Source organism: Myotis yumanensis, unplaced genomic scaffold (genome assembly GCF_028538775.1).
Source record: "Myotis yumanensis isolate MYYU_CA2020_CCGP unplaced genomic scaffold, mMyoYum1.0.hap1 SCAF_1, whole genome shotgun sequence".
Taxonomy (NCBI): Eukaryota; Metazoa; Chordata; class Mammalia; order Chiroptera; family Vespertilionidae; genus Myotis; species Myotis yumanensis.
Genome location: NW_027223752.1, coordinates 51,360,809 through 51,384,533, shown reverse-complemented (window position 1 = coordinate 51,384,533; position 23,725 = coordinate 51,360,809). Strand labels below are relative to the sequence as shown.

General features: G+C 41.9%; 1 protein-coding gene across 4 annotated transcripts; it reads right to left on the bottom strand.

The window, feature by feature from the left end:
- Nucleotides 1-1,009: 1,009 nt before the first annotated feature.
- On the bottom strand, nucleotides 1,010-23,280 carry SPG21 (SPG21 abhydrolase domain containing, maspardin). 4 transcript variants are annotated; one of them, XM_070420898.1, is made up of 9 exons: nucleotides 23,036-23,280; nucleotides 19,055-19,141; nucleotides 15,895-16,056; nucleotides 12,857-12,937; nucleotides 11,079-11,224; nucleotides 6,299-6,407; nucleotides 4,916-5,023; nucleotides 2,623-2,763; nucleotides 1,010-1,720 (listed from the first exon to the last, which is right to left on the bottom strand). In XM_070420898.1, the coding sequence occupies exons 2-9, from the start codon at nucleotides 19,115-19,117 to the stop codon at nucleotides 1,604-1,606; spliced, it is 927 nt and encodes a 308-aa protein (XP_070276999.1). In that variant the 5' UTR covers nucleotides 19,118-19,141; nucleotides 23,036-23,280; the 3' UTR covers nucleotides 1,010-1,603. The 4 variants fall into 4 exon arrangements, with proteins under 4 accessions (XP_070276999.1, XP_070277008.1, XP_070277018.1 ...); XM_070420907.1 differs by lacking the exon at nucleotides 23,036-23,280 and adding an exon at nucleotides 19,953-20,063; XM_070420917.1 differs by lacking the exon at nucleotides 15,895-16,056.
- Nucleotides 23,281-23,725: the final 445 nt, after the last annotated feature.

The window sequence follows — 23,725 nt, the reverse complement described above, 5'->3', positions numbered from 1 at the left end:
AATAAGCATTCCAGTACTGTCAATGTCCTGCAGCCCCTGAAGAAATGATGCTTGTGTGCGATGATCAGCAGTGGCAGCTAAACCATCAGGGGATTTTCCAATGACTGGATCAGGCTGACAAGGAGCGATCTTAAGAACTTAGACACAGAGAGACATTATGTGCCTCCTAAAGCTCCCAACAGGAAGCACACACCACCTGTGAAGCATTCCTGCCAAAAAGAATGAGCTCAAACTTGCTCAAGCCTCTACATGCAATTATCAGTTTATGGGAAATACCAGGGACAGAGAAGTTAAAGGACACCATGAGCTGCCATCAGCCAAATCCAGACTGTGGTGAATTCTATAGGGCAAACAAGCCTGTTTCTTCAACAAGTAAATAGCAAGAAAAAAATAGAGGGCAGAGGGAATTATAGTTTAAAAGAGATTTAAGAGACATTTCAATCAAATACAAAGTGTGAACTTTGTATGGAAGCTGATTAGAACAAGGCAATCATAAAAGGACGTTTATGAGGTAGTCGTGAATGGGGATATGAAGGAATTATTGGTGAACTGTTAAGTATGTTAATGGCATTATGGTTATTTTATCTCTTGAAGGTACATAAAGAAATACTTATAGATAAAATCATATGGTATCAGAAATTGCTTTAAAGTAATCCAGTGATGGGAGTAGGTGTGGAAGAAGGGATGGTGGGATAAGAGATGACATAGCACTGTCTCTGACTTGATAATTTTTGAAGCAAGGTGAGTGGGACATGGTTCATTATATTATTTTTCTCTACTTTATGTGCATTTAAAATTTTTCATTAAGGAAGGAAAAAGAAGGTCTGAAAAGTACCTGGTACAGAGTAGCTGCTCAATAAATGATAGCTACTATTATTTTACAATGAGCAAACTGTGCTTAAGAGAGATTAAGTAAGTTACCTAAAGTCACACTGAATTGGCAAACACCATGGTCTGCTTCTCAGGAAGTCCTGTCTGTGTAGCCCGATACAATAATCATTAAAGCCAGTCACTGAAATTGAATTTTTATTCCAAATGACTGTAATGGCTAGAAAGACAACAGCTAAAACTCAAAACCACTTGCATAACTGGAATTGGAAGTAGTTGATCTGTAGGAGAGTAATTGGTGCGGTGACAACCTTGGCACTTTGGTAACAGTTACAACAAGAAAGCACAGAAACCACCAATGTCCTTCTAATACACAATCTGGATGTGCAGTATTTATAGCAAATTATATAAAAAGGAAGAAAGGAAAGAAAGAAAAAAAAGACAAGGAAAAACCCCCACAAAATCCCAAACCTCAGAAAGTAACATTCACATAAGTACACAATGGTGAAGACTTTTGGTAGCAAAATTTTCACAATTCTTAAAATGGGAGTCTTCAAAAGTACTTCTTCAAATTCAAAAGCTAAAAAACCAAAGAGGGAACAGTTACGCTGGCTCAGAAGAGCTGCCACCTGTCACAAAGGGACCATCAGTCCTACTTCCGAACAGTGATAACCGGCGAGCCTGACGAACTGAACAGAGGCTGACTGGCGGCACTGATGTCACTGATTGTACAGGAACGTGCTGGGTCACTCGTCATCACCAGCCAAAGCGCCAGCTACTGCTCCTCCTGACTGAGGCCAAGGTTGCCTTTTTGCACCTCGAGCTCCTCGGCACTGACCATCGATGGGTCGATGGCCGCATATTTGGTTCCATGGAATTGCAGCAAATGTATCTGTAGAAATGCAGAAGCATTATTTTAAACGTCACCATGGTATATAAATGCTCTGTCCCTCTAAAATTAGAGTAATACCTACTAATTAGAGAAAAATTGGGCAACATGGAAAAGTCAAAGAAGTACTTTTAAAAACCACAGTTTGGGATCTTTGTTCCTCATTTAATATGTAGCCAGCCTCTCTAAGTTCCTATAAACTCTTGATAAACATCTGAAGGGGTGCACGCTGCTCTGTGAGCAGGGTAAGGTTTACCCTCCCCGCTGCTGCTGCAAGGCGGGTCCTCCCAGCCTCTGCTGTGCTGCCTAGCACCATGCTGAATGTCTCTGGGCATCAGGCTTTTCTGTAGTTAGGATCCTCTCCTTAGGATCCATTTCCACAAGTGGATGACAAGATCAAAGGACGTGACTGGTTGTTTTTTTTAAGACTTTAATACTTTCTGCCAATTGTCAAAAACAATCATTTCTCACCGATATTCTAATACCCTTTATAGGTAGAGGGTGAAGAGGTGCTGTATTTATAGATGAAATTTGTTAATTTTTTAAAAAAATGCATTAAAAATAGACCAAGAAGTCACTCCATGGCACTCAGATGGACCCCATTCAGGGCTGGTGTCCTGCTCTGGCTGAAGCCATCGTGTCCAGGAGGCAAGGTCACATCCTACCAAAAGGTGCTTCAGCGTGTGAGGCGATGGGCCTGCTGCTCTTAGGAAAGGATGGTGGGCAGAGTCACCTGGGGATCTCTAACACATCTGCTCAAATTATCCTATAAATTATCGAATCAATGCCTCAGTCCTACAGAGAATTCTAGTTCTCTTACTCCACATTAAAAAAAAAAAAAGGCTTTATGTTTCAAACCATACACGTTGGGTTCAAAGTGCTCTGGGTTCCAAGCTGGGACGCACCTGTACATAGAGATTCACCTCTGCGCTCCTGCACAGGTACGGGAAGTTGCCTCCCGTTTTAAGGTGAGCCCTCCGGGCATTAGGATACAGTTTGTACATTTCTTCTTTAGCTTCAGTTGAAAGTGCACTCTGGTCAAATACCTTTAAAAAAAGACAAGGTTGTAACCTACTGGTAATTTAATATGTTCTTTTCACATTCTGGAAAGTGCCCCCTAGGCATTTCTTTCCCATGAAGAGACACTGCTGAACCCGGGTGCAGTAGGGGCCACCTCCTCCTGCTTGCTGATCGCCAGGGACTCCAATCCAACATAAGACATTAGCCACAGATTTTGCTGCCAAATGTCTCCTGCATTCTTTTTTTGGGGGGATGGGGGTGGGGAGGAGGAGGAAATTCTTCTATGGATTTTCTTTTTCCTCAAAATAGCTAACTAAATGAACAGAATATTAATAGTGAATAATCATTATTAGAAAATGCCAGTTTAATTTCAAAAAGATCATAAAACCCCAAAAGAATTTTAAAATTTTACTATGTTAATAACAGCTATATAAGTAGTATATGCTCAGTAATCCAAAAAAATCCAAAAAAATTTGCAAGTATGAGAAAAAGTCCAGATCCTTCCCTGGAGGGGCCATTGGTAGAAGTTTGGGGCATATGATTCTAAACATTTTTCAATGCCCACACCAACTGATGTTTATACACATATGCAAAAATGTTTTTTAAAAAGTAATTTAAAAGAAATAAAAAAATGCATCTCATCTTGCTAAAGTTTAGAGACAGTTTTTCGTGACCATGTACCCAAGTGGCGGGCAGTTTTAAAAGATGAGCAAGCAGATCAAATGCACCGTGAGGAGCAGACATTCCACCGAGAGTACTTAAAGGTTGCTCAGTGTCATGGTGAATGTCAAAATGTAGAGATTACAGTGGAAAATGACAACAAGTTATCATGCTTATAATGAATAATTTTCTGACAAAATCAACTTTTTAAAATGCCCTGAATTTGCCAAACCGGTTTGGCTCAGTGGATAGAGTGTTGGCCTGCGGACTCAAGGGTCCCAGGTTCAATTCCAGTCAAGGGCATGTACCTTGGTTGCGGGCACATCCCCAGTGGGAGGTGTGCAGGAGGCAGCTGATCAATCTCCCTTATCGATGTTTCTAACTCTCTGTCCCTCTCCCTTCTTCTCTGGAAAAAATCAATAAAATATATTTAAAAATAAAAAATAAAATACCCTGAATTTAAGAATAAATCTATTTTTGAGGCAAGATAGTTATATGATATTTTTTTAAAACTATAAGCCAAAACCACAATAAAATACCACTTCATATCCACTAGGATGGCCATTATCAAAACAACAGAAAATAACAAGTGTGGTGAGGATATGGAACTGGAACCTGGTGCATTGCTGGTGGAGATGTAAATGGCACAGTCGCTGTGGACAACGATCCCGTGGTGTCTCAAAAAGCTAAACACAGAGTTACCATATGACCTCAGCAATTCCACTTCTAGGTATATACCCAAAAGAATTTAAGTACAGACTCAAACAGACATTTGCACAACCATGTTCAGAGCAGCATTATTCACAATAACCAAAAGGTGGAAACAACCCAAATGTTCATCAACAGGTGAACGGATAAATAAAATGTGGCATGCACATACCATGGAATAGTATTCAGCCTTAAAAAGGAATGACATGCTAATACATGCTACAACCTGGCTGCAGGGGCTAGGAGGAGGGAGCAATGGGGAGTTACTGTTTAATGGGTACCGAGTTTCAGTTTGGGATGATGAAAAGTTCTAGAACTAGATAATGTGATGGTTGTACAACATTGTAAATGTACTTAATGCCACTGAACTGTACACTCAAAAATGGTTAAAGTGGTCAATTTTATTATGTATAATTTACCACAACTTAAAAACATAAGAAGTTTTTGCACTAATTAGACTTTATGGAATTCTTGATTTGCTGCCCTCCTGAGACACCTTCTCTTAGCTGCCCAGATATGTAATAGCTAAAGTGTAATATCTGTTGATAACAATAAAAATAAATACACCAAAATGGGTAAGAATTACCATGTTTGTTTAAATTTATTCTGATTTCGATTGGGTTATCCCTGCCAGGAAAAATATAGAATAAGCAATAAATAGATTGCTTTGGAATTAAGGAAGCTGAAGAGATTTAAAAAATCCAAGTTGCCTTTGAAAAACATTGAAAAATTATAAAATAATTATGAGGAGGATCTTGACATACACATTTAAAAAGATAAAGCATCTATTTTACTTAAAAGGAAGCTTACATCCATGATGGTTACAGGGATGTCCCGAATCTTATGAGGTTCCACATAAGAATTTTGACAATTCAGGGTAAGTCTTGAAGCCAGTTCACTCTGACCCAAACTTTCCAGCTACAGAAAGAAACACAGGTAAAGTTTTTGAATTGATTTTGTTTTTCACATTTCCATTAAATCCACAGATAGCATTTGTGCTTATAAAGGAGGGATCATGTGTCAGGGGGCCAGGAAGGTCACTGACAAGGAAACACATGTATCTGAGAGCCATCAAATAGGCCTCTCGGGTGGTGGCATTTTCCTGTTCTGGGAACCTGGCCTTTCATAGTCTTCCACCTGAACAGCTTCTTCAACTCCGTGCCATGGGCAGCAAGCCAATTCCCGTAGCTCAAAGACGACAAATAGCCCTTGCCAGTTGGGCTCAGTGGATAGATGGCAGCCCGTGGATTGAAGGGCTCCAGGTTCGATTCCAGTCAAGGGCACGTACCTCAGTTGTGGGTTCGATCCCTGGCCCTGGTGCGTGTGGGAGGCAACCAATCTATGTGTCTCTCTCACATCGACATTTCTCTCTCTCCGCGCCCCCCCCCCCCCGCCCCCTTTCCACTCTTTTAAAAAATCAATGGAAAAAATATCCTCAGGTGAGGATGAACAACAAAGACAACAGATAAACATTTAGGAGATCTTAGAGCTGGATAAGACCTCAGAAATATTAACTAGCCCAGTAGTTTCTAAATGCAAGTCTAGTGCTGGCTGGGTAGCTCAGTTGGTTAGAGCATCGTCTGGATATGCCAAGGTTGCAGGTTTGCTTCCCAGTCAGGGCACATACAGGAATCAACCAATGAATGCATAAATAAGTAGAACAAACTGATGTTTCTCTCCCTTCTTCTCTCTAAAACAATCAATAAATAAAATTCTAAAAATCTATAATAATAAAAGCATAATATGCTAATTAGACCAGACATAATATGCTAATTAGACCAGATAGCCGGACGTCCTTCCGGACAACCTTCTGGAGGAAGCCAGGGCTGTGAGGGCCAAGCCCCTTGCACAAATTTCGTGCACTGGGCCCTAGTAAGTAAATAAATGCAAGCCTATAGAGCTGCTACATCAGCTTCATCTCGGGAAGGCAGGAGTGGGGAGTGGAATAAAAATACAGGCATCCCAGATCCAATGCCCAGGAATTTCAGTTTGATGGTCTGGAATCTGTATTTTGAAAAGCTCCCCACAATGATTCTGAGGAATTACCAGCAGTAATATATTAATGTTAATACAGAAGGCTACTCAACAAGCACCTTTAATACATCCTCAATGAGACAGATGTTTCTTCAGGAACCAAGCAAACATGAAAACTCCCAGTATAAGGTGTCCCCACCCCAATGCTGCAATCCTTACCCTGTCCACCATGAAATCAATGGCATCAACCATCACAGGGTCCACTGGGCCAGATGAAAAGTTTCCAAGAACTATTTTCTTGAGCATAAATGATGGCATCAGCCAAAAGCTGTAAAACAAAGACCTGATCATTTAAACTTCCAAGACTACACATAAACAGCAAATATTGATTCAACCCTGAAGTGTTGCTATATTAGCTACTTAGGATCTAGAGATAAAAAGACCTAGTCTCTTCTTCCAAAGCGCTCAGCATCTTGTTTTATATACACTTTCCCAAGCACCCAAAGAATTATGTTCAATATGACTAAACTTTTGAGGATTTAAATAATTATAAGTGACTAGGGGCCCAGTGCATGGATTTGTGCACATTGAAAGGAAATTAATTAGAAGAGCTATTTTAATATCACTATTCGCCCTTTCTCTATAATAGAAATGTCAACCAAATTCACAATCGACAATGACAGATCAAAGCACATGCATGCAATTGGCGCCAGGGAGAGATTTGTATGTATTGCACATGCACGAGTCAACTTAGCCTTTTATTTATATAAACTTGCGTAATTAGACCTGCTTTCTGGTGTAGCTAAACTTTTTCCAGCCCAATGAAGCACCCCAACTTCTCTTTCAGGTAATTGTCAGCAACACAGCTGACAAATATAACATGAAGAAGATGATTATTGTAGATCACGCAGGGGAACACAGGGTAAAATATTTAACTGCAGCAGTGTTTGACTATATTCTGTGCAGTGAGAAAACCTGAAGTCATTTTCAAGGTCCACCATTTCTTACTTCTTTCAGTCGGGTCAAGTTTCTAAGCTTTCTAAATCTCCGTTTTCCAGCTAATGAAAAGAAAATAGGATTCCATTGAGTCTCCTATCTACCTACTCCAGGACTTCTGTGAGGATCAAAGGAGGTGAGGCATGGGAAAACGCTTCACAGACATTTGGTTAAAGTGTGAAATGTTTGCAGCTGGGCATAAAGCAAGTCATGTTCCTGGGATGAAGAATCTGCAAGGAGGCTAGTTGTCACTAGGGAGAAGAAGCTGGGTGTTGATATGTGATGTCATTACCCAGTGCCCACAGCGCCCATTTCTGGGCTGGGCTGGGCTGTGGGCCACATTTTGCACCATGGGGTCTCAGCAGCGTCAGCTGTGATTTGGTGGGCTGTCGCTCTGGGGTGGTGGGGCCTATGTCCCACTTGGGGGAAGCCAAGTGTTGCTTTGTAGGCGCCAGGTCCGTGGTGCCATTGCGTGTCACGGCAGCTCCTGCATTGACGTCTGCCCCCGGTGGTCAGTGTGCACCATAGCAACTGGTCGGATAGTCGGACACTTAGCATATTAGCCTTTTATATATTTCAAAATAACTTTACCAAGGTAGACATTCTGATGATTCCAAGACTTTTTTTTTTCCTAATTGCTAAACCGTATTTCTAGTGCTAACCTACTTCTTATAGAAGACTGAAAACCTAAGATACCAACCTTCACATTTACATCACCTTTGGATTGACCGATATTTCAAAATAGATTTCAAATTAGCAAAATGAGAGTTAGTATACCTCCCAAAGTTTGCTACTATTAGATTCCACTGGTCTAATTCAAGGCAATTCCATCTTTATGGATTTCTATGTGATTTTTGATTGATATTAATAATAATTGGTTGATATTAATTATATTAATGATATTCTATTAATTACAAATGCTGAGAGCCATTATATAGGGTAAAACACTAATTTCTCTAAGCCTGCACTGAAAATGACTTACAAAAGGTACAGATCACCTTCTGATGCATATTCTCAGTAGAATGGCCTTGTTGGAAGCTGAGCTTCCCTTACAAGGATAGTCGGCTATCTTTCACTTATCTAAGTTCTCCACCTCACCCCCAAAGCTTTCTTATCTTCTAAAAAGGCCTGATGCCTAGGTGTGCATTATGGGGAGTGGACCCTGTTGTCTGTGCTCACCTCTTTGACCTCAGTGTATGGCATATAGTAAACGCTCAGATATTTGTTAAAAAGTGGCTAATATGCCCAGCCAGTGTGGCTCAATGGTTGAGTGTTGAGCCATGAACCAGGAGGTCATGGTTCAACTCCTAGTCAGGTCAATTGCCTGGGTTGCAGGCTCAATCCTCAGTAGAGGGAGTGCAGGAAGCAGCTGATTGATAATACTCTGTCATTATTATTTTTTAAAAAAAAATTTTTATTGACTTCAGAGAGGAAGGGAGGGGAGAGAGAGAAAGAGAGAGAGAGAGAGAGAGAGAGAGAGAGAGAGAGAAATGATGAGAGAGAATCATTGATTCGGGGATCAATCCCGCTATCCGGGCATGTGCCCTTGACCGGAATCGAACCCAGCACTCTTCAGTCGGCAGGCCGATGCTCTACCCACTGAGCCAAGCCAGCTAAGGCTCTCTGTCATTATTAATGTTTCTATCTCTCTCTCCCTTCCTTGCTCTGAAATCAACAAAAACATATATATATTTAAAAGTAGCTAATATGCAAAGAATACAAAATGGCTTTGACAATTGAAACATTATAAATCATCCAGCCCTGGTCGGTTGGCTCAGTTGGTTGGAGTGTCTCCTATGCATGAAAAGGTCTTGGGTTCAAATTCCAGTCAGGGCACATACCCAGGTTGTGGATTTGATCCCTGGTACAGGCACGTGCAGGAGGCAACCGATTGGTTTTACTCTCTCACAAATGTTCCTGTTTCTCTTTCTCTCTCTCTCTCTCTCTCTCTCTCTCTCTCTCTCTCTCCCCCTCTCTCTTTTTCTCTCTCTCCCTTCCTCTCTCTCTCAAATCAATAAAAGCATGTCCTCAGACCCTGGCTGGGTAGCTCAGCTGGTTAGAGCATCATCCCAGTACACCAAGATTGCAGGTTCGATCCTGGTCAGGGCACATACAAGAATCAACCAATGAATGCATAAATAAGTGGAACAACAAATCGATATTTCTCTCTCTCTTCCTCTCTGAAAAAAAAATCAATAAATAAAAATTTAAAAAGAAAAAGAAAAAGAAACCCAAAATCTGTCCTCAGATGAAGATTTAAAAAAATCATCAAAAATAATCAATGAACTTTTTAGTTCATCACCTGGATATGAAGTACCTGTAGCTAATGAATACAAGAAATCGTTGCATGAAGGCTGAGTAAACTACTGAGATGACTTCAGGAAAATAACAGAGTACAATCTTAAGTAGATGTGAAAGCCATGAAAACATCGTTTACCTATAACATTATGTGAAAACCAACCTGATCAGACAGGCATGTTCAGTCACTGGGCTATGTTTTAGGGTAGAGCTTAGCCTTGTTAGCAATGAAACAAAATGCACATTAAGTTAGCTTTAAGGTACAATTAGATCCCTATCAAACTAATTAAAATGACAAAATCAATGACAGGATAGCTCAGAGGAAGCAGGTACGCCCTTGGTTGCCCCACAAAGCAGTCCACCATCCCCATCTTGCTGAAAAGCAAATAAACATTAACATGTTAAGCGCCCTGTCAGTCACCGGTGACTGACACTATACTTTCCGTCCCGAAGACAAAACAGGCTGGCTGCTTAACATGTTAAGTGTCATGACCTGCAGAACATCTGGTGACAGACTAAATGCTCTACTCCAGGAATGGGAATCTTTTTTCTGCCAAGGGCCATTTGTATATTTATAACATCATTCGCAGGCCATACAAAATTATCAACTTAAAAATTAGCCTGCTGCCGAAACCGGTTTGGCTCAGTGGATAGAGCGTCGGCTTGCGGACTGAAGGGTCCCAGGTTCGATTCCAGTCAAGGGCATGTACCTGGGTTGCGGGCACATCCCCAGTGGGAGATGTGCAGGAGGCAGCTGATCGATGTTTCTCTCTCATCGATGTTTCTTACTCTCTATCTCTCTCCCTTCCTCTCTGTAAAAAATCAATAAAATATTTTTAAAAAAAAATTAGCCTGCTATGTTTGGTCAAACGTTTAATTAACTCCCCCCTACTGCCTTGGCAGGGCCAGACCAAATGACATTCCCCATCCCTGCTCTACTCTATCCATTTTGGGGAACATATCTAAAGAAAATAACCCAGAAAGGGAAGGAAAAAGTAATTTGTACAAAGATTTACAAAAGAATACGATGAAAAACTGAGAGAAGCCAAATTCCTAAGAAATTATTTCAGCCAATACACAGAATCCTATATAATAAAAGGCTAATATGCAAACCGACCAAACGGCAGAACGACTGGTCGCTATGACACGTACTGACCACCAGGGGGCAGATGTTCAATGCAGGAGCTTCTCCCTGGTGGTCAGTGCGCTCCCACAGGAGGAGCGTTGCTCAGCCAGAAGCCCTGAGCTGGGATCATGGCTGGCGAGGTCTAAGCTGTCAGTCAGACATTCCCCAAGGGCTCCCGGACTGCGAGAGGGCACAGTCCAGACTGAGGGCCCCGCTGCCCAGTGCACAAATTTCGTGCACCGGGACTCGAGTGTTTACATAAAATAACAAGTGCAACATGTAGAACACAAGAATAGCTGCATGTGCACCGAAGAGAAACTGTAAGAGCTTATGAATGCATATTAAACAAAGCTACACAATAGCTTACAGTAAATGAAATAGGTGAATTCAGAGTTCATTCAATTCTTTTCTTTTGCAAAGATGACTATTTCTAATTTTAAAAGGCAGGGTGGTTTCAGAAGACAGAAGTAGAAATAACCTCCCTCCCTGGTACACCAAAAACACCCACAAAAGCCAACATTTCCAAAATTCCATTGAACAAAAATAGTAACAATTTTGGCCAAATGTTTACATCCTTACCTGTTTGCAGACCAAGTTTGATTAAAGATAGAGGTGTCACTGAAGGAATTGCAGAGGATGAGGGAATGGACTCTGGGGGATTTGTGAGTGTATTCAGCAAATTTCTGGGCCAAAAAGCCTCCCAAGGAAGCCCCAAAGAGATGAACCTAATTGTAAACAAGCACAAGGAGGATCTTACAACAATGATTAATCCTGAACATAAATATAAAAAACAACAACACATTTTTAACTGTCACCAACCGCAGAAGAGAATGTCACTACTAGACAACAGACTAAACTATCTATTGCAGTTAGAATTTTAGGAAATATTGTATTTAAATGCAATTTATGCACCCCTTGAAAAACAATACAACTGTGCATACAAATCATACAACTTTTTTTTTTTAAATATATTTTATTGATTTTTTACAGAGAGGAAGGGATAGGGATGAAGAGTTAGAAACATCAATGAGAGAGAAACGTCCATCAGCTGCCTCCTGCACATCTCCTACTGGGGATGTGCCCGCAACCAAGGTACATGCCCTTGACTGGAATCGAACCTGGGACCTTTCAGTCCGCAGGCCAACGCTCTATCCACTGAGCCAAACCGGTTAGGGCCAAATCATACAACTTAAAGAAATACTCTTCACAGATTACATTAGAAAATGGAACCACTGGCAGTTTCTGTTTAAGAAAACTATGATTCAGGCCCAAAGTGTTGTGGCTCAGTGGTTAAGCATAGACCAGTGATGGCGAATCTTTTGAGCTCGGCATGTCAGCATTTTGAAAAACCCTAACTTAACTCTGGTGCCGTGTCACATATAGAAATTTTTTGATATTTGCAACCATAGTAAAACAAAGATTTATATTTTTGATATTTATTTTATATATTTAAATGCCATTTAACAAAGAAAAATCAACCAAAAAAATGAGTTCGTGTGTCACCTCTGACACGCATGTCACAGGTTCGCCATCACTGGCATAGACCCATGAACCAAGAGTTCACCAGTTCGATTTCCAGTCAGAGTACATGCCAGGGTTGTGGGCTCGATCCCCAGTAGGGGGTGTGCAGGAGGCAGCTGATCGATGATGTTTCTCTCTCATCAATGTTTCTATCTTTCTATCCCTCTCTCTTCCTCTCTCTAAATATCAATAAAAACATATTTTAAAAAACCCCCAAACACTATGATTCAGTAATTCCACTCTGAAAACCTGTCCACACCAAAACTTGCACATGAATGTTCACAGCAGCATTATTTATAATAGCCAAATATTCTGGAAACAGTCCAAATGTACACCAACTAACGAATGGATAAACAAAATGTGCTATATTCATAAATGGGATATTATTTGACAATAAAAAGAAATGAAGTACTGCTACATCTACAACATGGATGAACTTCAAACACTTTATGCTAAGCTAAAGAAGCCAGTCAGAAAAGACCACATATTGTATGATTTCACTTACACAAAACATCCAGAACAGCAAATCCATAGAGACAGAAGTAGAGTCGCTTGCCAGGGTTAGGGGGAGGGTGAGTGAGTAGTGACTGCTGAGTATGAGGTTTCTTGTTGGAGTGAGAAAAGTGTTCTAAAATTGATTGTGATAATGACTGCAGATATCTGTAAATATGCTAAAAATCTTTGAATTATAGACTTGAAAAGGGGTACACTGTATAGTATGTGACTTTTATCTCAAAAGGATTTTATTTAAAAAATAAGAGAAAAACAACACCAGGCTTTATAATGCAAATGTTGCATTAAAGTCACACACAAGTAATTAGTTTCATGGTACTCACTTTATCCAATTGTAAATGGTCTAAAAGCTTTCTGAATCCATCACAGAATTCAAGATGGTCCCAATAAACTGGATATTGCAACTGAAATAATAAAAAAATTAATTTATTTTTAATGAACTAATCTATTTTTATTTTTTAAACTGATATTATCTGAAAAATTTAGGACTCTCATAATAGCATTTCTCAGTTGCTCAAGCTTTGCTCCTTATTCAAAATATGTAAATATGTTTCTCACCTTTTCCTAAACTTCAAAATTCACACTTTATCTAACAGACCAATTTTAAGAAGAATAAAAAGTAAGCACATTCTAGTGATATTATGTGAATAACAATTTCAACTCACCTCAACTTCCTTTCCAAATAGTGAGAGACTCTGAGGTTTAAAGGTACACAGAGCAGAGCCCATCCAAGTAAAGAAATACTGCTTCTCCTTAGATCTAAATTCATTCTGAGTTGTGGCTCAGGAGAACTGGGAACAAAACTGTTCTAACGAGAGCTCCCTCTCTTTTGGGTAGCATTTCTTTAAGGGAGCATTCAATAAAATTGTCCCTTTTTTTCCATTGACTTAGTCTGTATGATTTCCTGAACTTTTTATTTTGTGACCAAAAAAGTATGGTGCTTGACCCTAAGTCACCCATCTATTAATGCTGATGATGAGGGGGAAAAAAGAAATAAAGTCACTAATTCTTTTCTAGGGTACTCAGGCTTGTCACCTAATAATTTCCTCTCTTTAATAATATGTAAAACCCATCTGACAGGCTTGTTGTTTTAAGCACTTACATGCATTTTGTCATTAATAAATCATTAGAATAAATACTTCCATGTAAATTATGGGATCATTTCAGATTTGATGTACTTTTAAAATTTGTGTTACTTTTACCATTAAAATTCCATTTGTGGATAAGATTCTGCTATTTTGAGACAGCATGGAGAACAGACTCTTCCTAGCAGAAAATTTGAGTAAGATGATACCCTAACAGAGAGATGATAGAGAGAGAGAGAGGAAGGGGGGGAGGAGAGAGAGAGAAAGAGAGAGAGAGAGAGAGAGAGAGAGAGAGAGAAACATTAGGGTGGAGGGAGGAGGGAAGGAGGGAGAGAAAGAGACATTGGTCAGCTGCCTCCCATACAGGATTGAACCCGAAACCTATGGAACAACACTCCAACCAACTGAGCCACCTGGCCAGGGTTAAAACCTTTAATTTAAAAAGATCTGTGCTCTAGACAGATGAAAGAATTATATACAACTTACTGCACACATAACTGAGTACAAGTAAGACTGGAAAAATCTAAATAAGATGGATGGATTATATTAATATCAATACCCTGGCTGTGATATTGTATGATGTTTTGGGAAATGTGACCATTGGAAGAAACTGGGCAAAGTGTAAAAGGGATATCTTTGTGGATTATTTCTTACAACTGCATGTGAGTTGTAGATTTCATTTAAAAATGTAAATGAAAAAGGTATCTGTGCATTTTAACTGTTAGATGCTAACGAATACCTAATAAGTTTCAAAACCTCATGGGTTGGGCATTCTGTTCAAACAACAAAGTAATTTTGAAACACTGTTGGCCTTTTCTTGATTGATTACCTAGCTAATGAAATAGGGAAATCCCAGGAGGCAAAATCTCTAAAATGCCAGTTTAGAGGGATAAACAGAGTCAGCTTTCGACAGCGCTCTTTGGCGGGCCAGAGCCTGGGGGTTGCTCAGTCTCCTCCTCCCTGGCTGATCAACAGTGGCCACCGGAAGGCTGTCCTGTGTGAAGCTGCAGAGGGCTGGGATGAGGGCGGCTACCACCCTGCCCTCCTGGAAGGCTGTCCACAAAGAGGAATTACTGAACTCTCAGAACAAGAGGGGTTATGCTGCAGACTCAAACATGCCATATGAGGAATGGTTCAAGAATCTGGAGGAGCCGAAACCGGTTTGGCTCAGTGGATAGAGCGTCGGCCTGCGGACTGAAAGGTCCCAGGTTCGATTCCAGTCAAGGGCATGTACCTGGGTTGCGGGCATATCCCCAGTGGGGGGTGTGCAGGAGGCAGCTGATCGATGTTTCTCTCTCATTGATGTTTCTAACTCTCTGTCTCTCTCCCTTCCTCTCTGTAAAAAATCAATAAAATATATTAAAAAAAAAAAAAAAGAATCTGGAGGAACTTAACAGGGAAGAAAAGACCTGGGAGGAAGGCAGCAGGCAGTGCCTGCTGATAATAACTAGTTTTCTCGGGAAAGAAAAGGGCTGTCAGGAGGAAGAGGAGTCCATTTGTCTTGTGTGGCCCCAGTTGGTGGTGCCCTCAGTAGAATTTTTGGTTACCTTCCAAGAAAAGAGATCTGGCCCACGTTTTCTTTCCGTGAAGACAGTAAATAAAATGTGTAACAACAGCAGTAGTCCCATGGGGAGTACCATTTCCATGTTAATATCCCAGGTATCTCCCTTCCTTGGAAGTTGGAGACTACCCTCCATTGTCGTTACAGCTGAGGCACGCCAAGAAATGTCACAGCAACAGTGCCCTCCCCACCAGCCTTTCACAGAGAAGACTCAGGAAGCTCCCAGTCACCCAACCTTAGATCTCTTTGCTGTCTAACACTCCATGCTCGCCTCCCCTGAAAGCAGTGGTGTCATAAACGAGGAGGGGAAATGGAGTCAGAAGACTGGGCTGGGTTCTCCCTCCACCACCTATTGGCTGTGTGACCCGAGGCAATCACTAAAATGGCCTGGACCGCCGTTTCTTCACCTACGAACAAGGACAATGCTTCCTACTGGTCAGACTTGTGAGAAGAGGGACAGGAGAGAATGCACAGAAAAGCTAGGAGTGCAGAAAGCTTCCGACGGAGGTCTGTCCCTTTGCATCTCTGTATGTCTGTGTACCATACCACCTTCCTCCAAAAGGCTTCATCTCACTTTTAAAAAAGGAAAACAGTACCTTACCTCAATAAAAAATGTGCCCTTCACTATAGTTGATCAGAAATAGAAGCACAACCCCCCCCCCCCCCCAAAAAAAAATGTGGACCTGAACTGGAATACTGAATCAATAATACTTACAGCTATCACCCGGTAACCCCATCCACTCAGAGCCAAAATCTGCTGGAAAAATACATCTGCAGTTCCGCTGACTGGGGGGAGAAATATGAGAGGACACCTAATATTTCTGGGACCTGCATCATAGAGCGACCATATCTTACTGTCATCATCATCCACGATAATCTGGAGGGAAAGTTATTTAAAAAAAAAAAGGAAAGTCTTACAGATTTGGTTTTTGTATTGTTAACTTCACACTATAATTTTGCTGACAATTTTAATACCACTGCCTTGTTTGTTAAAAGGTAACCTGTGGGGAGGGGTCACGCCAGATTAGTACATAAAATAAACTGCTTTGGTCTCCTTTTCCTTCTTTGGTGCTCAGGAAATATCCCATAGAATATTTATACTCCTTTATACTTTATACTCCTCCAAAGAGCTGCTTTTTCTACCAGTTTTTAATTTTCCTTTCCATCTATGATTATAAGAAGTCTATTTTGTTTACCATTAAACAGTAAACTCTGTACATGGCATCTTGCTTCTTCCCCATACGTGTGTTTGTGCGCGCACACGCGTGCACACGTGTGTGCATGTGCGTGTGTGTAGGAGAAGGGCAGTTTGCAGAATCATTCTCCAGTGCTGGCCCAGAGGACTGACTGGGATCAGCAGGGTCAGAGTGTGAACAGGGGAGGCAGGGAGAGAAAGACTTCAGGCTCTAGGGAGAAACTGGACAGAGATGGTACCACTCAGGAGATGCTTCAGGAACCTGATCTAGAACAATCTTCCAGAGGCGAGACTTCTGCTAGAGAGGAGGGATGAGGCAGGGGTGGGTGTCCCTGTCCCAGGAGAATGTTTCAATCATTCAGTCGGGTGTGGGGAGTGGGTACAGGAAAAACCGGCTTTTGCCGGGGTGGGGTGGGGTGAGGGAGTGGGTGGGAAGGAGGAAGGTCTTCAGAAACCCTCCTGATTTAATGGTTCTTGACCCAACAGGGGAAAACGATGAGCTTTAAGTGAGCTGAGATTATTCAAGTGCTCAGCACAGAGTTGGGCAGATGCTCAGAGTTCAATCAGTGTTAGCGATTAGTATCATTCATTGCGTGTTAGTTTAATTTTTGTTTTCTTTGACTTCTGGTGGTATTTGGAAAAGTACATTAATGGTTTGAACTTTTGCCCATGCAAATCAATATTCCTCCTAATTTCACATTAAAAAGTTCAAGGCCTCCAGGTCCTATTTTCTGAGATCTCCCAGCTGGCAGTGCTGTGAACCCCATGGTGTCACTCTGGGTGGCAACACACTGACCATGGTCACTGATGTTACCAAGAGCAGACAACAGCGCGAGGCAAAGTCCAGAGAGCCCTGACAATTCCCTTTTGGACTTGCCCAGGCCACAGGTGGTCACAACAGCATCTCACATTCATGTTTGTGTCCTATGTATTTTATTGCTCACATTTTTGCTTTTCATGCCTTTTTGCTGAAATTGTGGTAAAAATCTATCAATGGCTTTGACAGTGCACACAGTAAATCTCAATCTTGTAGTAATAGAATTCATATGAGAAAAGATCTCTAAAGTTTTCTAGAAAATTATTTCAATAATCTGATTTGGAAGAAAAATAACAAAAAAATAGCATGTTCTTTTTTATGTCTCTCCCCCATCCCCATCCCCAGTTTTATTGAGATATAACTGACATAGTATGTTCTAAATATAAGCCATAAATACAAAGGTTGTTTATCCCTTCAACTTCCTTAGAGTTCTCTAAATGGCAATTTTGTCAGAATTCCTTTAGAAGTCACAATATCTGCTTAATAATTTGTAATCTAGCACCACAAAATGTATCAAGCAAGTTTACCATGACTTTTGTGGGCCAAATCACCTGACAACTGCAGAAAATCACATCAATTAAACAACTTCCTATAACTGCTTCTTAGACTATTTAGATAGGTGTGGGTTGTCCTGGGTCTGGTGATCGGCTTCTTAAATGAGTCCATCAGGAGGAGCTCATGTGAGTTAAGCTGAGGGATCGGACGAAGTAGAGGGACTCCAGAGGCCAATTCTCCTTTCAGCGAGGACAGTGGTTTCCCAGTAGCAAGAAGGAAGGGAGCTCCCTTTGGTAAGCAGCCAAGTACTTCCAGCTTTGAAGTCAGATTAATTTGATTTTAATCCCAAACCTATTAGCCTAGAACAGTGCTTGGCACATAGCAAGCATGATCTGTTGACTAAATGAGTGACTATGTCCTAAGGAGACTGAACTAGACAATCCTAGAATCCCTTCGAACTTGGGCAACCCTGAACAAGCTAACCACTGTGAATCTCAGTTTTCTCATCTATAAAATGGGCACACCACTGCCCACTTTGTTAAACTATTGAAAAGAATTAAATACGATACCTGGGGACTTCCTACAACAGTGCCAGGTATATAGCAGGTATTCTGTCTATACTTGGAAAACTGTGTCTCAAATTTTTATATGGAGAGTAATTTTGTTATTAACTCAAATTTGCATGATACTGCCACAACTGTCTACCTTGACAAAATAACAGAGACATAGATGATCGTCAGATCATAGTACTCTTTTTTTTTTCATAGTACTCTTAATACTTTTGCAAGGGGATAAGCAAAAATTTTATCCTGTGACGTGAACAGCCTTTGTCTAGTATGATCCCAAAATATTTAGGATTAATCTGGGACTCAAGAGTCAATAGTGAAATTTCAAAATAAGCGTTTGGTGCTTTTGGACATCCCAGGGAAATAAAGTTTCCAGAAGATGACCATGGCAGAGTGAGTAAATCATTGCTAACAGAGGATCTCTAATTAACCCACTGTGAATCTTAAATCTGAGGAACAGAAAAATGCTTTATAATAGAATCTGACTGCCCTTACTGTATAGTTGCTATTGCTGTAAGTTTTCCACTAAACTACACTAAGGAGTACACATATTCTTGCTTGCTTGAATATGTAAAAATAATTATAAAATAATGAGTATATTTATATTCACTTTTACTCTTGAATGAGCCTCAAAAGTTGACTGTACTTGACAGAGAAGGGGCAAACTTTATGCTCTGAAACCCAAAGTCATGATACTTGGCAATAACCTTTACTCTCAAACACTATAAGACATAACATCTAAATCACACACAAAAACAATATAAGATTTTGGAAATAAGAAGTGTAGTAAAACCATACATACCTTTTTAAGGGGAACTGTACTTCTAAACCAGTTATAATCAGGAGAGACTTTAATCTCTCCCATGATTAGCTGAGATGGAGGTTAACCCTGAAATAAAAGCATGTGATGTTTCATGTCAAGAATTCATGTCCACATCAGAACTAAATGTACAGTTTGGTCTAGCTATACCAACAATGCATACTTTAAAGGGTAAAACTGAGGAAATGGGCTATTTTTAACTTGCTGACATATACGTAAAGCACAAAAAACAATTTGGTGAAATGCTAGCATCACAGAGCAGGAAGGGGCCTTGAGAGATAATTATTCACACCTCTAGTTCTTTCAAAAGAGAAATCTGGTCTAGAAAATGTAAACGCCTTACCGGAGAGGCCATGGCTAATTCAGAGCCAGGACCAGATGCAGGACAGTCTTTTCTGACACCAGGTTGCCTGTCCTAGTTAAATGATTCCAAAGTGCAGTGCCACCCCCTATCTTTTGACAATATCTTATTAAATCCATCTTAGTAAAGATGTTTCTGTCTGATAGAATTATAGGGAATAGTCCACACTAAAGAAAGGAGTTAATGTATTAATAAGCCTACTTCCTGATCAATTCACCAAATACCACAAATCTAACTAACTGTAGTGGAACATAACTTCAGAACCTCACATGTAGCTCTTAATGCAAAATACAGGAAAATTGCTGTTCATATTAGTGTGATTAAAAATGACCTAATATCCTCCAAAGATCTATGATAATACATGAGGGTAGGCTTGAAGGCACTAGAACTAGCAACCAAACAAAACATGTGCCTTTACGAAAAAATGTGGGGTCTTTGTTGTGGGATTAGTGATCTCCGGCTTTTGTAGTTCTGTGGCCTTAGAACAGTCACTGACCCTCTCTGGGCTAGTTTTCTCACCTGTGACTGTTTCACCATGGCATCTCCAACACCTAGAACAGTGCTTGGCACACAGCAGGCATCACCTGTTGACGAATGCTATGTCCTAAAGAGATTGAACTAGGCAACCCTAGAGTCCCTTCTAACTTGGGCAACTATGGGTGTTGAACTGGCTGAGCATCTTCCATTTAAAGGCTGGTCTCTTTGCTCAGGCATGCGTGTTATGTCATAACAGGAACCTGAAATTATTAGTTCCCTGTTGTCGATTCTTACTGCCAAACAGGGAACTTCCACCCACTGGTTTCGAAGGATTCAAACACCTACGATGTACCCTGTCCTCTACCCCAGGGCAAGCCTGGATTTCCTGAGGGCTAGGATGAGCTTGGGATCTTAGGATTTGATTTCTGGGCTGACTCTGAGCTGTCATTTTAGAGGGGCTTCTCTGGGCTGACCAGAGGCAGGGGATTCTAAAACCAAAGGAGCTCGCCCAGCGGGCATGACTGACTCAGTGGTTGAGCTTCAACCTGTGAACCAGGAGGTCACAGTTCAATTCCTGGTCAGGGCACATGTCTGGGTCACTGGCTCGATCCCCAGAGTGGGGCTTGCAGGAGGCAGCTGATCAATGCTTTTCTCTCATCATTGATGTTTTTATATCTCTCCCCCTCTCCCTTCCTCTCGGAAATCAATAAAAAAAATATTAAAAATAAATAAATAAAACCAATGGAGCTCTTCCTCCTTGGACCTCCACATCTTTTCCCTCAGTCACACAGGGCACTCAGCAGTCTCAACTGTTATCTCTCTAACCTTGAGGGATTACTAAATTGAACCCCAAGGAAATGGTAAATGTAGACATCCAATATTAAACTTGATTTACAACCTTGACATTATAATAATGGTCTCTTCTCTCAATGCTAAGATGGTACTTTTAGAAAAATTTGTTAAAATTATAAATCATTAGCCAGTCTTATCCTGAAAATCACTGTGCACACATATAGTTTTTATTCATACTGAAATAAAGAAAATCATTCTTTGCATATCCATTTTCTCTTAAATATTAGCATGTTAAAAATCTTAATGTGAACTATAGCCTTTCTCTGAGCTGCTTACCACTTTTAATTGAAAGCAGCTAGCATAGATAGTTAATTCTGGAATATTTTCAACCTGGACAGACCTGAAATATTCCTATATCATATAAATAGCTCCTAACAGAGACATTTTTTTATTATTGCATTACTATAAACAATTACCATTTTAAAGAAGAAAACATCAAAAACATGTTTAGCAACAACAAAAAAATCTACCCAATAGATTTATAAAACACCTTAGCTAATTAAAAGCAGAAAGCTTCCTTCTAGATTTACCAAACTTGGCATAAAACAAATTATTCACAGTTTGCAATCAACTGCAATGGACTAACCAAACTACTGTAGTCAGGCACATACATTCACAGTCATCCACTTCTTCCCATAGCAATAAATATAAAAATACTCCTTACCACAGTCCTCAGTATTATTCACAACCACCCCAGCATCCTAACATTTTATAACTAATCTTGCTGGAGAGAGTCCTGTGACTACATTTTTGTAGAGGCAAGTGATTTTAACACTTGTGCTCGTTTGGCAGTACATGAAAGGTAAGACAGATAGCAAATGCTGCATATGACCAACTGACATCTAAGTGAAAAAAACAGCTCATGCTGCAAAGGGAAAGCAGCTGTGAGCAGCATGAAAAGGAAGTTTGTTCTCCCAACTCTCTTTCGTTCACTAAAAGGGTGTACTTTTCCAAGTCACAAGAAGAACATTCCGTATATGGCAAAAAAGGTTAACTGAGATTGTGACCAAACTGGTCGGTATTAAAAAAAGAAAGAATGTGGACCACGAGCTCAACACTGATCTGATCTCTCACAACTCAATTCTTCACCGAAACAAAAGCACCTGTTCATGCTGGGAGGGAAAGGGCCGCAGAGATCAGCCTCATTCTTGCCCAAGGAAGCCCCTCCCCCGGGGAGAGCTTTGGCCACCTGGTCCTCCCTGGTGCTGCTTGTCAGTAAAACTGCCGGTTGTGAGTGTGCACCGAGAATCACCAGCATTTATGGCTCAGTTTCAGCAGAACCTGCCAGTTTACAGTCAACAAAATCACCTTTACCAATGTCTGTCACATAACTAGCTTAACTACTCAGAGGTTTTCTGAACCTTTATCTCAATCTGTAGTTGATCTACATATGTACAACCTAGGATTGTTATTAACACCACAATAACAAAATACTGAACCTGAGAGTCTCCAGGAGATGCAATTGGCTTTTAAGGCAAATAAATAGCTATCTTTTTAAAGATATCTACAGGGGAAGACTTATCTCTCTCTCTTGCATTATCTTCTAACCCTCATGGGAGGAAAAGTTGCCTACTTGACATTTCTTCTGTGACACCTCATCTTGTCCTGTCTCCGTACAAAAGCTTTTGGAAAGCTGCACACAGCTATTAAGTTACTCCTTTGTGCTAACAGGAGCGGCAACATTGTAGGTGGAGAAGCAAGAACTCACCACTCCCCAGGAAAATGAGAGGAGAAGAGAGACACTCTCTCAGCCCCCAGTCACCAGTCTCACACCTGGCCCTACTCAGCAATGACAAAGTCACCTGTCACTTTCAGGCTGAGGCCCGATCTCCCAGGGAACTGGTCTCTGCTCAGAGTTCTTAAAAGTTTACAGGAAAACACGTTCCCGGGCTGCCGCAGCGAGCCCAGGAGGGGATTACAGGAGGGTGCCCTGTCAAGCGCCCCACCCTCACCCTAGACGACCTCCACACGGACCCCCATCTTCTCCCAGGCCCACCGCTGACAGCCACACAAAGGCAGGGCCACCGCACGCCGACCACCCCCACGAACTCAGACTTGAGCTCAGTCTCTCTCTCTCTCTCTCTCTCCCACACACACACACACACACACACACACACACACGGACATGTGATCACGTGCATGGTCACAAGGATCGGCCCACTCACAAAGTCACACCGACTGGGACAGCAGCTCACACTACATACACACTCCCCTGCCACCCCATACACACCACACACCACACCCCCGCTCGCAGGGCCTCGCTCATCCCTCACCTGCCGTGGCCGCCCCCACGTCCGCTTCCCTCCTCCCCAGGCGGCTCTTCCCTCCAGGACCCGAGCGGGCCGGGAGGTGGCTGGGCCCGCGCGGGGGCCGGCGGCCGGAGCGCTCAGACCCGCAGGCGCCGCAGGCAGTGGGGACGCACAGGACCGCCGGCCTCCGAGGGGCGGGGCGCGCGGCCGAGCGAACCTGGGCCGCCCCGCTCCCTCCTCCCGAAACGTCCGCGCATCGGCAGCCTCTCTCCCGCTTCCGGGTTTGGAGGGGGTGGGGCCACGTAGTGAGGAAGGGGCGGGGCTCCGGTGGTCACCATGGCGACGGGCCCAGTGAGAGCGTCCCCGCGCTCAGGCTGGTTCCCCGGGGTGGCGGCGCGGGGGGGGGGGGAGGTCCCAGTTGCCTCGGGGTCGGCTCTGGGTCACCCGTGTGACGTGGGAGAGGTTGTGCGAATGGAAGGAGGGGTCGCCGAGCCCCTGGGACCTGCCCCTGCCTCCAGTTCGCGCCCTCCTGGAGGAAGCAGTTTCCCCTGCCTCGAGTAGCGCTTTGAGGGACCCCTTCGAGTTCAGGCTTGGGTGAGCAGGGCTTTGCATCTTTTCTGAGCAGGTTTTTTGTTTGTTTGTTTCTCCCCCTCCCCGCCTCCCGGAGGCACAGCCACAAACGCCCTCCGTAGCCCTCCACTGTAACCTGCCCAC